General features: G+C 38.7%; 2 protein-coding genes across 4 annotated transcripts in view; both read right to left on the bottom strand.

The window, feature by feature from the left end:
* Nucleotides 1-737: 737 nt before the first annotated feature.
* LOC112047850 (uncharacterized) lies at nucleotides 738-9195 on the bottom strand. Its single transcript, XM_024085118.2, has 4 exons — nucleotides 8895-9195; nucleotides 7113-7368; nucleotides 2555-2674; nucleotides 738-1575 (listed from the first exon to the last, which is right to left on the bottom strand). The coding sequence occupies exons 1-4, from the start codon at nucleotides 9095-9097 to the stop codon at nucleotides 1492-1494; spliced, it is 663 nt and encodes a 220-aa protein (XP_023940886.1). The 5' UTR covers nucleotides 9098-9195; the 3' UTR covers nucleotides 738-1491.
* A 473-nt stretch (nucleotides 9196-9668) lies between these two features.
* Nucleotides 9669-18489, bottom strand: part of LOC112047846 (ileal sodium/bile acid cotransporter) — a 32576-nt gene continuing 23755 nt past the window's right edge. For 2 of the 3 annotated variants that reach the window (XM_052888964.1, XM_052888963.1), the window contains exons 9-12: nucleotides 17776-17851; nucleotides 16636-16649; nucleotides 13963-14072; nucleotides 9669-12536 (exon numbers count right to left, since the gene is read on the bottom strand). In XM_052888964.1, coding sequence (XP_052744924.1) covers nucleotides 12510-12536; nucleotides 13963-14072; nucleotides 16636-16649; nucleotides 17776-17851 — 227 coding nt within the window. In that variant the 3' untranslated portion in view covers nucleotides 9669-12509. The remainder of the gene's footprint in view (nucleotides 12537-13962; nucleotides 14073-16635; nucleotides 16650-17775; nucleotides 17852-18489) is intronic. The other variant, XM_052888965.1, reaches the window with a different exon arrangement.

The raw sequence follows: 18489 nt of genomic DNA, 5'->3' as shown, positions 1-18489 counted from the left end.
GTAGAAATTTAAAGGGGTGTGGATTTTTATCTTCCTCCTAACAAGTAAGCCCGCTTTTATCTTCATACTACGTACAATGACGTTATGAGGATTATAGAATTTAAACTGTTGCATCGTCACTTACCATCAGGTAGGACTGTAGACAAGGGCCAATTTCCAATTAGGATAAAGAGAACAGCCCCAATAAAGCGGTCGGACTCATCACCGAGGGGTGGTGGTTCGATCCCCGGATGAAAAAAAAATATGGCAAAATCTTTTTTTCATCATAAAAAATAAAAGAGATACATTGGACTTTGTAGCAGTACCTACTTCTCGGAAACGGGCGAGCTGATTTTGATAAAATTCAGGGCCAAAACTAGGTCTTCAGAAGAATATACCTAGAATATCATCACCATAATTTATAAACGCATATTCGGCTCACTGTTGAGCACGAGACTTCTCTCAGAATTAGAGAGTTAAGCCTTAGTCCACCACGCTGGTCAAATGCGGATTGGCATTCACACACGTTGAGAATTGTCAAAATTCTCAGATGTGCAGGTTTCCTCACGATGTTTTTCTTTCACTGTTTGAGACAAGTGATATTTAATTTCTTAAAATGCACATAACTGAAAGTTGGAGGTGCCTCGGACAGGATTCGAACCTACGCTCTCAGAATCAAAGGCAAGAGGTCATACCCACTGGGCTACCACGTGTAATAAAAAACAAATGGAATGTTTATAAAACTTTATATAGCTGATTATGGAAATAATTATTGAATGAATGCTTCAGTCTTAAGTTCCTTTGCTTTATTCTACTAATCGTAATATCGATAATATATCAATAATATATTATATATCGATACTATATTGTTGAGTTGTATAAAGTAAATATGACTGATTAATGTACTGCACTTTGGACCGAGACGTAAAAAGTAGAATGAATGCGGGATGGATGAAATGGCGACAGGTCTCAGGTGTACTATGTGACCCGCGAATGCCTCTTAGACTTAAGGGTAAAATATACAAAACGGTTGTAAGACCTGTCGTGCTGTATGGATCAGAATGTTGGGCGGTGAAAGGGACGGATAGTAAACGAATGCATGTGAACGAAATGCGTATGTTGAGATAGATGTGTGGTGTGACAAGAATAGATAAAATAAGGAATGAGTAGGTATATAAGAGGAAGTCTGAAGGTGGCGCCAGTGACAGAAAAATTGAGGAGTAGAAGGTTAGCTTGGTATGGACATGTAATGCGTAGAGAGGAAAGTCATATTACTAGAAAAATATTGAATGTGCAAGTGGAAGGTCATAAGAGGAGAGGAAGGCCAAAGAAGAGATGGTTGGATTGTGTGAAAGAGGACATGTGTGTAAAAGGAGTGGATGATGAGTTGACGAGAAATAGAGACGAATGGAAAAGATTGACATATTTTTCCGACCCCACTTAAGTGGGATAAGGGTAAGGAGATGATGATGAAGTCGTTTTGAATTATTATACTGTTGATGTACAAATAGATCATTCGGCCTGCGGTATAACTCTTGGAGTAGCTAGCTTCTTCACTCGGTCCGATATTACGTATTTCAGCGCGTTTGGTGGTACCTGAAAATTAAAAAAAAAGTATTAATATTAATTATAAAAAAAAACACATTTATTTATCTATACTTATAATAAATCTGTAGAAAGGTCAATTCTGTACATGAAATATATTTCCAAAATAACTATCAGGGGGTGATTAGTGATCGATACTGATGCCTAAAATGCAATCAGTAAAATTTTTGTCTGTCTGTCTGTCTGTATGTTCTTTATAGAAACAAAAACTACTCGACGGATTTTAACGAAACTTGGTACAATAATTGTTCTTCATACTCCTGGGCAGTATAGTATACTTTTCATCACGCTACGATAAATAGGAGCAGAGCAGTGAAGGGAAATGTTGGGATAACGGGAGAAGGTACTCCATTTTTACAGCGATACTACTGTAAGGACTGGATTAAAGAGGTTAAAATGTCGGTCGGGAGCATATTATTATATCAGTATTTTTTTAGTTAAACATGAAATTATTAATTACACTCGATCAACTCGTCAATATTCTTTTTCAGCGCGCTTTCATTTGAGACCCCACTCGAGTATATTTTCAGACATTCGGTTATTTTTCGCCAATTACACCCAACACAACTTTTAAACGGCTTAACAGATTTTCACCAAACATGTCAAAGAACACTCGCACTTGTCACCTTTAATACAAAAAAAAATAGAAATACAGTGTAAACTCCTGGCTTTTGGTCCTGGGTTCGATCCCCGGCTGGGTAGATTGAGATTTTCTTAATTGGTCCAGGTCTGGCTAGTGGCGGGAGGCTTCGGCCGTGACTAGTTACCACCCTACCGGCAAATATGTACCGCCAAGCGATTTAGCGTTCCGGTACGATGCCGTGTAGAAACCGAAAGGGGTGTGGATTTTCATCCTCCTCCTAACAAGTTAGCCCGCTTCCATCTTAGATTGCATCATCATTTACCATCAGGTGAGATTGTAGTCACGGACTAACTTGTAAAGAATTAAAAAAAAATACAAAGTAGGTACCTTAATGGGATCTCTGTACCATGCCTCTTTAGACAATCTTCTGTACCATTTGAATTCTGGTAGCATGGAGATATTCTTGATTCTCGGCAAAAGTTTCTCTAAGGGTTTGCATTCACCTCTCTGCGAAATTAAAAGAAAAATAATATCATTAGCTTTTAATTAAATATCACGTGTCTCAAACGGTGACGGAAAAACATCGCGAGGAAACCTGCATACCTGACAATTTGCTCAATTCTCTGCGTGTGTGAAGTCTGCCAATCCGCATTGGACCTGCGTGGTGGACTATTAGCCTAACCCCTCTCATTCTGACAAGACTCGTGCTCAACAGTGAGCCGAATATGGGAACTGATGATGAAAGTACTCGGGAATCCAAAATATAAGTAACAATCAGACGCCGCGTGGTTCCCGTTCCCGTAGGAGTACGGGGATAAAATACAGTAGTAGTAGGTACTACTAGTACCTACTTATTCAATGCAAACAAACAAATCTTTCCTCTTTATAATATTGGGGTCAAAGTTGCTCGCGTCCGTACATCCCACCGAAGTTAGGTTCAACCCTCAATACTGTACACGTGGCCCCTGGGTAGTGCAAAATGAGCAACCAATTAATAGGTGGTAGGCTTCGGCCGTGGCTAGTATGACCACCCTGTGAGTAAAGACGCCTCGCCAAGCAATTAATTAAGTGGCCCGTGCCATGCTATTGATTGTGTTCCGGAGCGATACTCACAGTAGCTGTTTATGGGGATTGAGTTTATGCAGTTGTGCTGCACTCGATGTTAGGTTCTGACTTAAGTTTATGAGACGCCGGATGATTCAGCTCGAAGATCAGCGGGATCCGAAGCACGGTGCACCGCTGGCCGACCGCAGGTAGCAGGGGGCCCGATCATACGCTAGCCACCTATGATTGGCTGCCCCGCCAACTGGCGAAAAATCCTGGGATGGCTTCCATCGTGCCGGTTGGCAACCGGAGAGAGGACGCGATGGCGATTTCCAGGGGGGTTCGGGTGTCCCCGCGGTCTCCAGCTGAGTCAACCATCAGCGTCTCAGAGACGAAAGTCACGATTTCTAGATTGCAGCACCTCGTATAATTACCACATCCCCATACCTATTCACTCCTTTTAAATTATCCTATGAAACGCAAAAGAACAAGAATCAGTTATACACAGCGGTTGCACATCCTCTCTTTTTCAGTGCACCTCGCGAACATCCGAGGTCTGCACTCTAATCTCGTTGCGGTCCACCACCACCTTGAGTCCGAAAAGCCGCATTTGTTCTTCCTTACGGAGACGCAGATTAAAAGTCCAGCAGATGTAGCATATTTGCAATATCCGGGATACTCGCTTGAACACAATTTCAAGCCTCACGCTGGTGTTTGCTTATATGCTCGTGACAACATCTGCTGCCAGCGCCTCCGTAAACTGGAGGTACCAAACTTCTCTGTTCTGTGGTGTTTGGTTGACAACGGCGTAGAAAAAACCGCGTACGCCTGCATTTATCGTTCGCATAGCAGTGATCAGGAGACCACTCAGTTATTTAATTATTTAGGTGAAACGGCGGACATTGTCCAACGACGTTATCCGTGTGCTCGTCTGGTTTTTTTTGGGAGACTTTAATGCCCATCACCAGGAGTGGCATTTCCCATTTTTAAAAACTGACCACGCTGGGAGAGAAGCGCTTAAATTTGCGCTCTCACTGGACTTCTCTCAGCTAGTTCGAGAAGCCACACGGGTACCGGATGCCGACGGACATACTCCCAACTGCTTAGACCTTCTGCTGACTACTGATCCAGATAGTTTCTCAGTGTCCGTTGCTGCTCCCCTAGGCACTTCCGACCACTGTTTGGTGAAGACTGTATCAAATTTTTATCCTCCCATCCCTAACCCTAATGCTAAGAGGCGGGTGTGGCGATACAGGTCAGCAGATTGGGATGAGATGCGGCATTTCTTTGCCTCTTATCCTTGGCAGCGAATTTGTTTCTCTTCCAACGACCCCTCGACCTGTGAAAGCGCTATATCGGATGTGATTCGTCAGGCAATGGAGTACTTTATTCCTTTTTCTGACGTGTCACCTGATAGCAAGGTCTACCCATGGTACAATGCTGATTGCGCCGCTGCGGAAGCGCAGAAGCGTTCTGCATTTGTGACGTGGGTTAATGCGCGCGCTCACAAGGCTCCAGACGTCAAAAAACTAAAAAAAGAATTCAACTTGGCTGCCAAGTCACGCAAAAGGGTTTTAAAAAGAGCTCGTTTTGACCGTACTAATCGCATTGGACGTAAGCTTGCTACGTACCCCAGTGGTAGTAAAGCTTTCTGGTCCCTCGCGAAGTCGGTCGAATCGAATTTCTGTCGTCCTTCTCTACCGGCCCTGCAAAAACCTGATGGGTCTCTGGCTGTCACTGCAACAGACAAAGCTAACTTGCTAGCTTCTCTGTTTGCAGAAAATTCACGACTCGATGCTGGGAATACTCCACCCCCGACCCTTCCTCTCTGTAACTCAGTTATGCCGGAAGTTCGTATTCGTCAGCGTGAGGTTCTGAAAATACTACGTAACCTCGACGTGAATAAAGCTAGTGGCCCAGAAGGCATCCCTGCAGTAGTTTTACGGAATTGCGCCCCTGAACTGTCTCCTGTCCTGACACGTCTTTTTCGCCTTTCTCTGGAAACTGCTCAAGTCCCTCGGTCCTGGAAGGTTGCTAATGTGCAGCCGGTACCCAAAAAGGGAAGCCGTGCCGAACCGGAAAACTATAGGCCAATAGCCATTACGTCCTTACTTTGTAAAAGTATGGAACGTGTGCTCAATGGCAAACTCCTTGCATACCTAGAAGAAACCGAACTTTTATCCGACCGTCAGTATGGCTTTCGTACAAATCGGTCCACTGGCGATCTTCTAGTATATGCCACCCACATCTGGGGTGAAGCCATTGAGAAACAAGGCGAAGCCCTTGCTGTTTCCCTCGATATTTCCAAGGCTTTCGACCGGGTATGGCATGCTAGTCTTCTTAGCAAACTACCGGCGTACGGGATACCTGATGGCTTCTGTAAATGGATTTCTGACTTTCTGAAGGAACGGTCATTCCGAGTAGTAATTGACGGATGCTCATCTGACCTAATGGCTGTCAATGCCGGTGTACCTCAGGGGTCTGTTCTCTCCGCTACACTGTTTTTGCTTCACATTAACGATCTGCTGAATCCCGGTATCTTTGGGTACGCAGATGACAGTACGGTAACGGAGAGATACATGTCCAACTCAAGAGCCAGCGGTGCTAAAGTCCTAGAGCTTAGAAAGGCCCTGGTTGAGCGCGTTAACTTGAACCTGGAGATGGTGTCTGACTGGGGTGACGCTAATTTGGTTCAGTTTAATGCAGCAAAAACTCAGGCGTGTCTTTTTTCTGCTAAAAGGAGCCCTTTCACCTTGGCTCCCACTTTCCAAAGTATATCCATTCCCATCTGTGATAGCATCGAGCTATTGGGTGTTAACATATCCTCCAATCTCAACTTCGGGAAATGCATCGAGAATAAGGCCAAGACAGCAGCTAAAAAGTTAGGCATCCTAAACAAGGTAAAGCGGTACTTCACATCAGAACAACTTCTCACCCTATATCAGGCACAAGTTCGAACCAGCATGGAGTACTGCAGTCACCTATGGGATGGCTCTGCTAAATACCAACTCGCTGCATTAGACTCGGTTGATCGTCGCGCTAGGCGTATCATAGGTGATGAACCGTTGACAAGGGCAAAATTGCAAAGTCTTCAACACCGACGCAACGTTGCCTGTCTATCGGTCTTTTATCGCATATACTTTGGAGAGTGTGCACAGGAACTTTACGATCTAGTTCCTCCGTCCCCATTTTACCACAGAACAGCGAGACGCCGTGAAAAATGGCATCCTTTTGTTGTCAACGTGCAATCAACCCGCACGAAACGTTTTGCGTCAACGTTCCTAATAAGAACTGCCAAAATGTGGAATGCCCTTCCGGCGTCTGTGTTTCCTGACACGTATAATTTGTGCACCTTCAAGGCAAGAGTGAATAGGCATCTTCTAGGCAAGCGCGCTTCATCTTAGACCTCATCATTGCTTTCCATCAGGCTTGATTGTGGTCAAGCGTAAGCCTATACAACATAAAAAAAAAAAAAAAAAAATATTAGTACCTATTAGATAGTATAGATAAATTGAAATTCACTAACAAAATTGTTTATCTATACTAATACTAGCGGACGCCTGCGACTTCGTCCGCGTAAAATGTAGTTTTTCACAAATCCCTCGGGAAACCATGATTTTTTCGGGATAAAAAGCATCCAGGGTCCAAACATCTGTACAAATTTTTGCGTTTATAATATTAGTAGGATAAAAAAAAGCTGAAGAGTTTGTTTGAACGCGCTAATCTCAGGAACTACTGGTTCGATTTGAAAAATTCTTTCACTGTTAGGTAACCCATCCATCGAGGAAGGCTGTAGGCTATATATTATCCTCGTATTCATACGGGAACACGAATCACGCGGGTGAAACCGCGCGGCGTCAGCTAGTAATAATATAATAGATTATAATAATTAAACAAAAACCTTTAAAGGTGGTGGCTTGAATTCCCGCCTAGGTCCCGCGATCTGTCCTATATAATCCATGTGCTTCTTCCACTCGCTCTCAGTCCATCCTCTCTTCTTCTTCATATCCTTGGTATCTTGCTTCTTCAGGTCTAGGACGCAGTTGGCGAGCTTGGCGTAGCAGGTCACGTTGGTGGCTTCGATCATACGGTTGATTCTTTCTAGACGCTCTTCGCTGAATTTATTCTTGTATGCGCGTTTTGTTAGCAGGAAACGGCTAAGTTTATTAAAATAAATAATTAACTAGCGGACCCGCTCAAGCTTCACTTTGACTTATTAATTTATTTATTTGCACTTCTTCCCTATCCCTACTTTACACTACCCTACTCCTACCCCTACCCTACCTCTACTCTATCGCTACCCTACTCTACAACTACCCTACTCCTACCCTATCACTATACCATAAACCTACCCTTCCCCTACAAAAAAAAAGTATCCTATGTCCTTCTCCTGGCTCTAAACTATCTCCCTGCCAATTTTCAGCTAAATCGGTTCAGCCGTTCTTGAGTTATAAGTGGAGTAACTAACACGACTTTCTTTTATAAATATAAAGACAAACAATTAGCAATAAATTAAAATTGCGACTATGATTTGAGATTTAAACTATCCTATCTCTCAAGTTGGATCGAACTGCACATGGTGTGCGAATTTTATAATAATCGGTTAAGTGGTTTAGGAGTCCATTGAGGACAAACATTGTGACACGAGATTTATATATATTAAGATGCGACACATTCATAGAATAAAAGCCGTGATAGCCCAGCCCTTGTAGCCAAGTGGCACGTCGATTCTATTTCTAAGATCGCAAACGCCTTGAAAAGTAGAAAAATGTATGGGACTGACATTTGCTATCGACAGGTCACGTGATCAAGATCTGTCATTCCCAAGGAACATATTTACTCAGGAGGTCATTCCCATCGTCCCATCAATCGTAGAAAGAGAATTGACATGCCACTTGGCTACAGGGGCAGTGGATATGACCTATTCCTTCGATACAGAGGGCGTAGGTTCGAACCCGGTCCGTGGCATGCACCTTTAATTAAGTTGTCCTGACAAATGTTGTGAATTATAACCTTTATTCCTTTATTTTTGTAATCCACTTCGGAGTATGCTAAAATATTATTATTAATATTGGTGAAGAAAAAACATCGCGCGGAAACCTACCAATCCGCATTGGGCCAGCGTGGTGGACTATTAGCCTAACTGGCTATTAACTCTTATTCTGAGAGGAGACCCGTGCTCAACAGAGAACCGAATATGGGTTGTTAATGATGATAATTCCTAGAATAGCTACTACACGAAAGTTAAAGATCCGTTAGGTAGAGTTTACAGGCCTCTAGCGAAGAGTTCTTAAGCTAGCAAGAAACCATGATAATCTGGTTAAAGCTGAAAAGGAAAAAGTATCAAAATACTTGGACCTTGCTCACGAGTCTGCCTTTTCCACGATTGTAGAATGTTGAGTCAACTATTATTGTTCCGATAGTCGTTTCAGTCAATGGTCTTATAGCGAAAAGCTTCGACCAACAACTTAAGAAGCTTGCGCTAAACTGCTGGATCAAGAATCAAATACAAAAGGCAGTTATTCTCGAAACGGCGCGTATAGTGAGGAGGTTCCTCACTCTGGAACTCTGACCACCGGTTGCTTGGGCACATAAATGTTTTAATAGTTTATTTTAAAAAAAGGATAAATCAATAAGAGAATTTACAACTGAATTACTAACTGAATGTTTTTAAATGACTTACCGTACGTAAGGCCAAGCGGCATCATTGACTCGATCAGAAATTACACCTCTCAATGCAGACTGCCTGATTCCTCTAGGATTTATTGCCGGCATCCCCTCTCCAGTGTCTATTATATACCTTCGGGGTACACTTAGTATGTTCAACCTCTTGGAGATTTTGTATGGAAACGTAGCGGTTGGGATATCGTATTTCGGCTTGCCCATTTTGATGTTAACGCTAGCTCATCAAAGAGTTATACTATTTAGGAGGGGAGATGGTTTGGGTGGTTACATTTTGTCTGTTTTGTTATTATTTCGTCATTTTTTTACTGTTTATTTGTCGTGTTGTGACAGATTTTCGGGTGAGACGAGATTTGACAATTCTGTCGAAGTTTGATTTTATTTTAATTTTTGTTGATTTTAATGGCAAAGGGTAAAATAGATATTATGCTAGTATCCACTTTAGAGTTTAGTGAGTGCATTTAAGTAGTCTTTTCTATGACGCCTTTTGTGAGTAGAAATAAAAGATTTTTTTATTGAATTAATACCAAAATATCTAGGCGGCAAAGCAGCGCTTAATTTTTTGTTAAACCGTTATTTTGTAGCACAGATTAGTCAATAATATACAGATGGAGCGTACGGAATACGACAGTGTCGTACCCGTCACAAATACAAAATTCAAAAAGTAATACATTCTCGAGTCGCCACGGAGGCCGTCAAAATATGGTGATGAATTATCACTGATAATGTATCATGGTGAACGAATTTTGATTTTGATTAAAATAAAACCACTACATTTCCTCCAATATTTGTATTTCCACATCCATAAAATCGATATTACATAACAAATACTGATCTCGTTACAACCATTTGTACATAACAATGTAACATAACAATCTATTCACATCTGTTCCACCTATAAAACCAGTCATGTGAAATATACCAACAATATTCTACAACAGAGATCCATTTACATTAGTTTCTTGTTCTAAATAAAGTTAATAGAAAAAGTTAATTAACTAAAAGTGCCAGAAACTCGGTTTGGGGTGATTAGAAAAAGTTAATTAACTAAAAGTTGCCAGTAACTTGGTTTGGGGTGATTAGAAAAAGTTATTTAACTAAAAGTTGCCAATAACTCGGTTTGGGGTGATTAGAAAAAGTTAATTAACTAAAAGTTGCCAGCAACTTGGTTTGGGGTGATTAGAAAAAGTTAATTAACTAAAAGTTGCCAGCAACTTGGTTTGGGGTGATTAGAAAAAGTTAATTAACTAAAAGTTGCCAGTAACTTGGTTCGGGGTGATTAGGAAAAAGTTAATTGACTAAAAGCTGCCAGTAACTTGGTTTGAGGTGATTAGAAAAAGTTAATTAACTAAAAGTTGCCAGTAACTTGGTTCGGGGTGATTAGGAAAAAGTTAATTGACTAAAAGCTGCCAGTAACTTGGTTTGAGGTGATTAGAAAAAGTTAACTAACTAAAAGTTGCCAGTAACTTGGTTTGGGGTGATTAGGAAAAAGTTAATTGACTAAAAACTGCCAGAAACTCGGTTTGGGGTGATTAGAAAAAGTTAATTAACTAAAAGTTGCCAGCAACTTGGTTTGGGGTGATTAGAAAAAGAGTTAATTAACTAAAAGTTGCCAGTAACTTGGTTTGGGGTGATTAGGAAAAAGTTAATTGAGTAAAATTTGCCAGTAACTTGGTTTGGGGTGATTAGGAAAAAGTTAATTGACTAAAAGTTGCCAGTAACTTGGTTTGGGGTGATTAGGAAAAAGTTAATTGACTAAAAGCTGCCAGTAACTTGGTTTGGGGTGATTAGAAAAAGTTAATTAACTAAAAGTTGCCAGTAACTTGGTTTAGGGTGATTAGAAAAAAGTTAATTAACTAAAAGTTGCCAGTAACTTGGTTAGAAATAAAATTAGGTCTCAAATAGTTTTGTTAAACCGAAAAATATCGGCTAAAATGCATTCTCAAATTTTGAAAATCCCCATTTTTGTAAAACCCCAAAATTTAATTTTTAATTGCAGAATTAACAAAACTCAATCATTAGACTACGATTTATAAAGAAAAAGTTAAAATAAAATTCTTCAACCTCTTACAAATACATAATAATAATAAGACATTCAATAAACATAACCGCAACTCTTTCAAAATTTTCTTTTGTATATTTGTATTTTCCCGCCATAAAACAATTTTAACAAATAAATAATAAATAAAAAATTTAAAAATATATTATGTCCAATAATTAACAAAAATGTTAAACATATTCACCGACATTTTATAGATGAAATTTTATGAAACCAATTATCTAAAATTTTGTAAGAGCGCATTCACATTAGCGTACTTAATTTTATTCATCTTTTTTGCTGTATTTTTTTCATTCTTTACAAGTTAACTCTCGACTACAATCTGACCGGATGCTAAGTGATGATACAATCAAAGGTGGAAACGGGCTAACTCGTTAGGCGTAGGATGAAAATCCACACCCACTTCGGTTTCTACACGACCTCGTACCGGAACGCTAAATCACTTGCCGGTAGGTCTTTGTCGGTAGGGTGGCCACGGCCGAAGCCTCCCACCGAAATGAACGAAATTTGAATATATATTTTTTTAAAATAGTAAATTTGAATTTTGACTGATTTTTGGGCAGGATTTAACCCTGGCCGTAGGTGGAACATACTTTCAGGTGTATAAAATTGGGACCTTATCTTCGACCGACGACGTCGTACAAACAATGCAGACTGTGTTGCCATGAGAGCATTGTCTATGGATATGTCAGCGTCTCGACTACAAAGAGATAGGCCAGTGTGAAAGGGCTCTTACAGTTCGCTTGATATGCAATAAACGATATGTATAAGTAAAAATGTTTGTTTTTTACCAATTATCGTATTATGCCAAAACATATGAAGGCTTATTACGAATTTAGCATTTCTTGAATTCATAGTTACAGTTTGTTAAATGAACGCGTCTCAAAATACCAGATTTTTTGTAATATTTGTGTTTTATAAATTTAATAAGTAAGTTAATTATTATTTCGGTTGAATCTTTGACGTTAATTATTATTTATGATGATGTATTAATGTACCTTCATACCAAAATAAACCACAAAATCTAGAAGTCCAATAAGGCTTCTGATAATTTTCAAAATGGGTCTAAAATTTGTTAAGGGTACAGACGAAAATTTTTCAAAAAATCATTTCCTTGTTCCAAATCTGGCACCTGAGAAAACATCCCCTATAGCCTCCCTTATCTCAAAGATATATACCATAAAATATAATATAAAATTGTAGTACATACATTTGGAAGCATTAAAAAATATACTTCATAGTAAAGGTGTTCAAAAATCCCCAATTTTACAATTTTAAAGTCTTAGCTGTCAGGGAAATTTTAAAAGTAGTTACAAAATTGGACGTAAATGAAGCAGTGGCATGCACTTTGTATGCAAATGCACTGCATACCCGTTTTTAAACACGTGTATTGGAGAAGGAACTTTCTATTTTGTACACTTTGTTTAATGCCTACCCTAGTTAGAAAACTTGTGCACACCACTGAGTAGAAGTAACGCTTTGAGACGCTTACAGTATCATTAATTACTATTTATATTTATAATATAACTAATCCTTTGAGCCAACATACGAAATTATTTATGAAGATGACGACCAATTCTCCTCCTGCGGAAAGAATAAATAAAAAAGTATTAAGTAACTACGTGGCACATCGATTCTCTTTCTACGATCGCTAACGCTTCGAAAACTAAATCAAAATCAAAATTCATTTATTTCAAGTAGGCTCAATTTACAAGCACTTTTGACACGTCAGTTGACTATTTGTAAAGATTCTACCACCGGTTCGGAAGGCAGGTTCTGCTGAGAAGATACCGGCAAGAAACTCAACAGTTGCTCTTTTGAAATGAAAAAGTCATACAGTACTATAATTTAAAATTGATAACAATTACAATATCTTATAGTTTTACTTCCTGTGTGAAGGTGGAAGCTGATCCAACGGCCTCCAAGCATCTTTATCGTTAAGGAACTCATCAATAGTGTAGTAACCTCGACTAAGTAAATGTTTTTTAACACATTGCTTAAAGTTGTGCATTGACTAGAAAAAAATATGGGAATGACAGATCTTGATCACGTGACCTGTCGATAGCAAATGTCATTCCCATACATCTTTCTAGTTTTCGAAGCGTTAGTGAAAGAGAATCGACGTGCCACTTGGCTAGGGGGGCTGGGCCTGTAAGTACGTAACACGTCAATTCTCTTTCTACAAACGCTAACGCTTTGAAAATTTAAAAATTTATGGCAATGACATTCACTATCGAGAGGTCACGTGATCAAGTTTTCGATAGGATCTGTCATTCCGATAAATTCTGTTAGTTGTCGAAGCGTTTGTAGAAAGAAAATCGACGTACCACTTGGCTAAGGTCCCTGGCGGTTTACTGCTTTATTAGGCAGATCTCACTGACCTCTGTTATGGAACCGACGTCGTCTCCCACGATTTTTTTGTGTTCAACACAAATGGGGGGTTTAATTTAACCTATATTATTCGCTAACAATGAAGCTTTCTATTGGTGAATTTATTAAATCGATAAAGTAGATTTGGAGCTTATTCACTACAAACAAACAAAACGATCTTTGCTCTTTATTAATAAACTTCTCATGTTAATGAGAATGATGATGATGCTGATGATGATGATGATGCTGATGCTGATGATGGGGATGTTAGTGGTGGGGAGGATGATGATGGAGGTGATGGTGGTGGTGGTTGTGATAATGATGATGAAGATGATGGGGATGTTAGTGGTGGGGAGGATGATGATGGAGGTGATGGTGGTGGTGGTTGTGATAATGATGATGATGGATGATGATGATGATGATGATGATGATGATGATGATGATGATGGTTATGATGGGGATGATTATGATGATGATTATGATGATGATGATGATGATGATGATGATGATGATGATGATGATGATGGTTATGATGGGGATGATTATGATGATGATTATGATGATGATGATGATGATGATGATGATGATGATGATGATGATGATGATGATGATGATGATGATGATGATGATGATGACTGACCTGTTTATTTGACATCAATGGTAGAGATGACGCCGGGCTCAGCGGTCTCTGACGCGGGTGCGACGTCGTCTCCCACGATTTTCTTGCGTTCGGCAGATCGGTTTTTGATACTGCAACGTTCAATATGAAATTTATTTAATCGCACTTGACGTTGATACTGTTGGCCCAAAACCCATCACCTGATATCAACAATTTAGTTTTAGATTCTGTAAATCTAAAAGTCACTTTCCTATTAAATTTTTTTCACTTTAAAGTGATAGTTAAAATATATGGGCGGCAAATTTACTAGTCGGCTAGCGTCTACAATGACAGCTCCAAGTAGATACGGGCCTCATTTCTTGTGAAGACTAAATGACATATTGTCAACAAATAGCCGCCAAACCTAACATATAGTTAGGGCGCTGGTAGACTTCCGTTTTTTTTTCCACCAAATATCGGACCGTGTTTTTTATCGGATTCGCGATAGTGTATGGTTTATAATAATTAATGTGTGTCCTTGTGCATGCACCGGATATCGGTCCGGTCATATAAAACATACAACACCGCGGATCCGGTAAAATCACGGTCCGAGATCTGGTGAAAGAAACCAAAGTCTACAAGCGCTCTTAGAGCTATATTTTCAGTTCAGCCGCTATTTGTCGACTATGTCTTTTTCTCTACACTACAGGCTAAGGCGCTTCTTAGGTTCAATTAAAATATGACGATATATTGTGGAGAAAAAATCATTTTTAGTTTTTCCTCCATCACACACAATCTTGACGAATAATATACCTACGAAAACCTTCGTCTTGAAGCTCTCTATCTATTGGTTGGTGTAAATGGCATAAAAATCCGTTCAGTAGTTTTTCAGTTTCTCGCAAACGGTTAGACACACAGACTAGGACTAGGCGTAGGACTTTGGTTAATAATAAGTAAACTTATAACGATTTATAATAGATTCTAAATGCACAGAGTGAGATTACTCGAACAATATATTACAGCTCTTTTTACTAAATTGTTGAAGTATAACATAACATAAACCTCGTGCGCCCAGTAGTCCTAACGTGTGACCCACGACATATGTCGTGAAGACAAAATGACGAATGAGCGACCAAACCGGAAATGTCACACTCCCTTTTTTCGACGCTATTAGTCGATAATGTCATTATGTCTTCAAGATATATCGGGGGCCGCATGATAGGCCTACAATTGTTCCATAAGCGACCAATTGCGTTTAGAGAGAAGCGTCAGCCGCAATAATGCGTTACGTGCGTTAGAGTTGCGTTCACGCGTGCGTTGTATCAATCAATAACAAGGTCTGATACGCTGGTATGCTATCAATTAGGACTTTAAGGCAGATTTATACTCGTCTAACGTGTTGTGTCGAGATTATGTTTTTTTTAAGCAGTGCTATTATGTTTTTCTTTTTATTTTAAAATAATGTATTTTTTTTATTAAATATTATTCATAATATATTTACTATCAGCTGACACCGCGCGGTTTCACCCGTTTGGTTCCTGTTCCTGTAGGAATACGGAGATAATATATAGACTACAGCCTTCCTCGATAAATGGGCTATCTAACACTGAAAGAATTTTTCAAATCGGACCAGTACTTCCTGAGATTAGCGCGTTCAATCAAACAAACAAACTCTTCAGCTTTATAATATTAGTATAGATATCTAATTGTTCTAAGCTTATTTGTTAATCAATTGACAATAATTTAGGAATAAGTTAATAGAAATTAATATTAGGATTTATACACTCATTTTTAATTTGTTTGTTGATATAATTTCTCATCGAGTTTGGCTATACTCGTACTATAGAAACTATATAGATACTTTAGTTGAGGAACCCAAATATAATCCGAAGGCGTCAGAACATAACACGTTAATGTCTCACAAGTATAACTTACTAGCGCCACGGTCAAGACACCGGATTTGTACGAAAAGGCGAACATTGTTCATATTAAAATGAAACATAACCAGAATTCCTTAATTAAAAAAAAATGCGTGATTGAAGCGTGCCCCATTATTGGTGGGTCAGGCCTAGTTCGGACTACTTTAGTTTAGTCGAGTAGAAACAATTTTTGGATTTACAGCCAAAAATTGTTCATACTCGACTAAAACTTAGTGTTTTAGTCGAGTACGAACGAGTACGAGTAGTCTGTACGGCCTCTCAGAGAACGCAAACTTGAACGCAACACTGGAAACGCAAAATTGAACAGACGATTTAGGTTTAAAGCAAGACGTTGACTACGTTCCACTTCGGTATCTTAACGATCACGCTTTGACCAGGTTTTCCCCTTCCCCTAAATAATACAAAATGGCGAGTTTAAAAAAAAAGATTTTTTTTACAATTTTTGATTTTCCATTAAAATAATTTTAATAATTTGATGTTTTTAGACTGGTTATTTTGTATAATTGAATTTAAAAACTGCGTTTATTGTTTTAACGTCCACAAATTACTAGTAAATGTATCAAATATGAACGACCGCGTTGATCCATCTCTTGATATAGAAAATGTGAGCCTTTCTTCAGCGAAGTAAATGACGTCATCAGTGACGTTTTCGCTCACCAAAATTTCGACCAAATGTGGATCCCAAGTGGAACGTAGCCGTTTCGTCACGTTCTTCAAAAGCCATTAAATAAGCGCAGAAGCTAAGCACCGCCACCTCCCGTGTGTGTATACGTACGATTACATCCCCAGCTATGACGTCATGGTAACATGATGGTGACATTATATGGAAAACGCAAAAATACACACTCAGTGAAATAGAAAACATTATTGTAATTAAACGGTTAAAATATCAAGTTTATTATACTTAATAAAGCTATTTTTAACTTTCAAAACACTTTTCAAAATTATTAATTCTTCTTTTGCATGTTAAAAAAGCTTTTGTAACAGAGAATATGCATGTAAATCGTAAAAAACAAAAACCAGTTATTCTTATTTTGTATACTTATTATCCTTGGATTTTAATTTTTAATAATAGATTAAAATATTCTAATCATAATTCTGTTATATCAGAAATCGATTAAAAATATAATAAAATATGCATATTCTCTATTATTTTGACAAATTACTTCAAAGATTTTAGAATGATGCAGTAAATAAACCAATACTAATTTAATAGGTCAATGGAAAAGTAGACATTTCCTGACCTGAGGTCACTCATAAATGGTATATTATATCTATTATTACCCATGATTTTAACAAACCATATCTGAATTCTATGGAGTAAAACATAAAAATCACTTCAATTAACAGTCCATAACCATCGATCTCCTATTAAAAAGTGGATGCACAATCAGCGACCAAAAAACTTCCCCACTCAATGAGTGCCAAACACAACTTCTTAGCACTCAATTCATAGTAGTCAAATTTGCAAATTGTACCTTAAGCTCAATCCTTAAGGTTAAATTTGCTCTGAATTTGGGATTTTATCGAATATTGGACACGTTGATTACGTATAATTTTCTTTACCAATAATTCTAAAACTGTCAAAGCGAAATTGGCCAGTTTTTAAGTGAAATTTTCTACATGATTGTGCGTCCTTTTATTATAAGAGGTCAATGTCCATACGCGACAATTTCATTTATCTTTTTATAACATTGAGTACCCAAAAACGACAAACTCATCCATTATATTATCCCTTATATTTCGACAATGGAAAAGCAAAAAAATCAACAATTTGCGTCATAATTATTGTTTTCTATACAACATATAAAAATCAGAAATCTGTGTCTTTGAAAGTTTTAATAGTAAAACAATGAATTTTGTTGTTGTTGGAATAAAGTTAAAATATTATGATAGAATCACACTGAATACGTACCATGCTTTCACCCTCTGGTATATGAATATGCATATCATGGGTCCGGGGGTCATGATAGCTATTGACACTGGAACCACTGGAAAATAACACAAACAAAATAAATTACTATTAAGCCGGAGGGTGTAGGTTCGAATCCAGTCCAGGGCATGTACCTCCAACTTTTCAGTTATGTGCAAGAAATTAAATATCATCTCAAACGGTGAAGGAAAAACATCGTGAGGAAACCTGCATACCAGAGAATTTTCTTTGTGTGTGAAGTCTGCCAATCCGCATTGGGCCAGTGTGGTGGACTATTGGCCTAACCCCTCTCATTCTGAGAGGAGACTCGTGCTCAGCAGTGAGCTCAATATGGGTTAATAATTATAATTATCAATAGCAGGAAACGTCGAAACTAACATGGTGATGATGATGATGATGATGATGATGATGATGATAATGATGATGATGATGATGATGATGATGATAATGATGATGATGATGATGATGATGATGATGATGATGATGATGATGATGATGATGATGATAATGACGATGATGATGATGATTATTATTATGATGATGATGATGACCAGCAAGTGCTTTACCTGTGGTGATGTCGGCCTCGGGCTGCGGCAGCGCGTAGCGCAGCAGGAAGATGGCGATACCAGTGTTCTGTATGCCGGACTCTATGGAGATGGTGATGATGATGATGATGATGATGACTAGCAAGTGCTT

Source organism: Bicyclus anynana, chromosome 24 (genome assembly GCF_947172395.1).
Source record: "Bicyclus anynana chromosome 24, ilBicAnyn1.1, whole genome shotgun sequence".
Classification (NCBI taxonomy): Eukaryota; Metazoa; Arthropoda; class Insecta; order Lepidoptera; family Nymphalidae; genus Bicyclus; species Bicyclus anynana.
Note: the sequence above shows the minus strand (reverse complement) of the source record. Positions and strands in the feature narration are given on the sequence as shown.

Excerpts from the sequence above, each read along its gene's own strand:
- LOC112047850 (XM_024085118.2), bottom strand. The coding sequence starts at position 9,097 with ATGGGCAAGCCGAAATACGATATCCCAACCGCTACGTTTCCATACAAA. Across the intron at positions 7,369-8,894 it reads GCCGCTTGGCCTTACGTACG|CCGTTTCCTGCTAACAAAAC; the intron begins GTAAGTCATTTA and ends TAATAAACTTAG. Across the intron at positions 2,675-7,112 it reads TCAAGCCACCACCTTTAAAG|AGAGGTGAATGCAAACCCTT; the intron begins GTTTTTGTTTAA and ends TTAATTTCGCAG.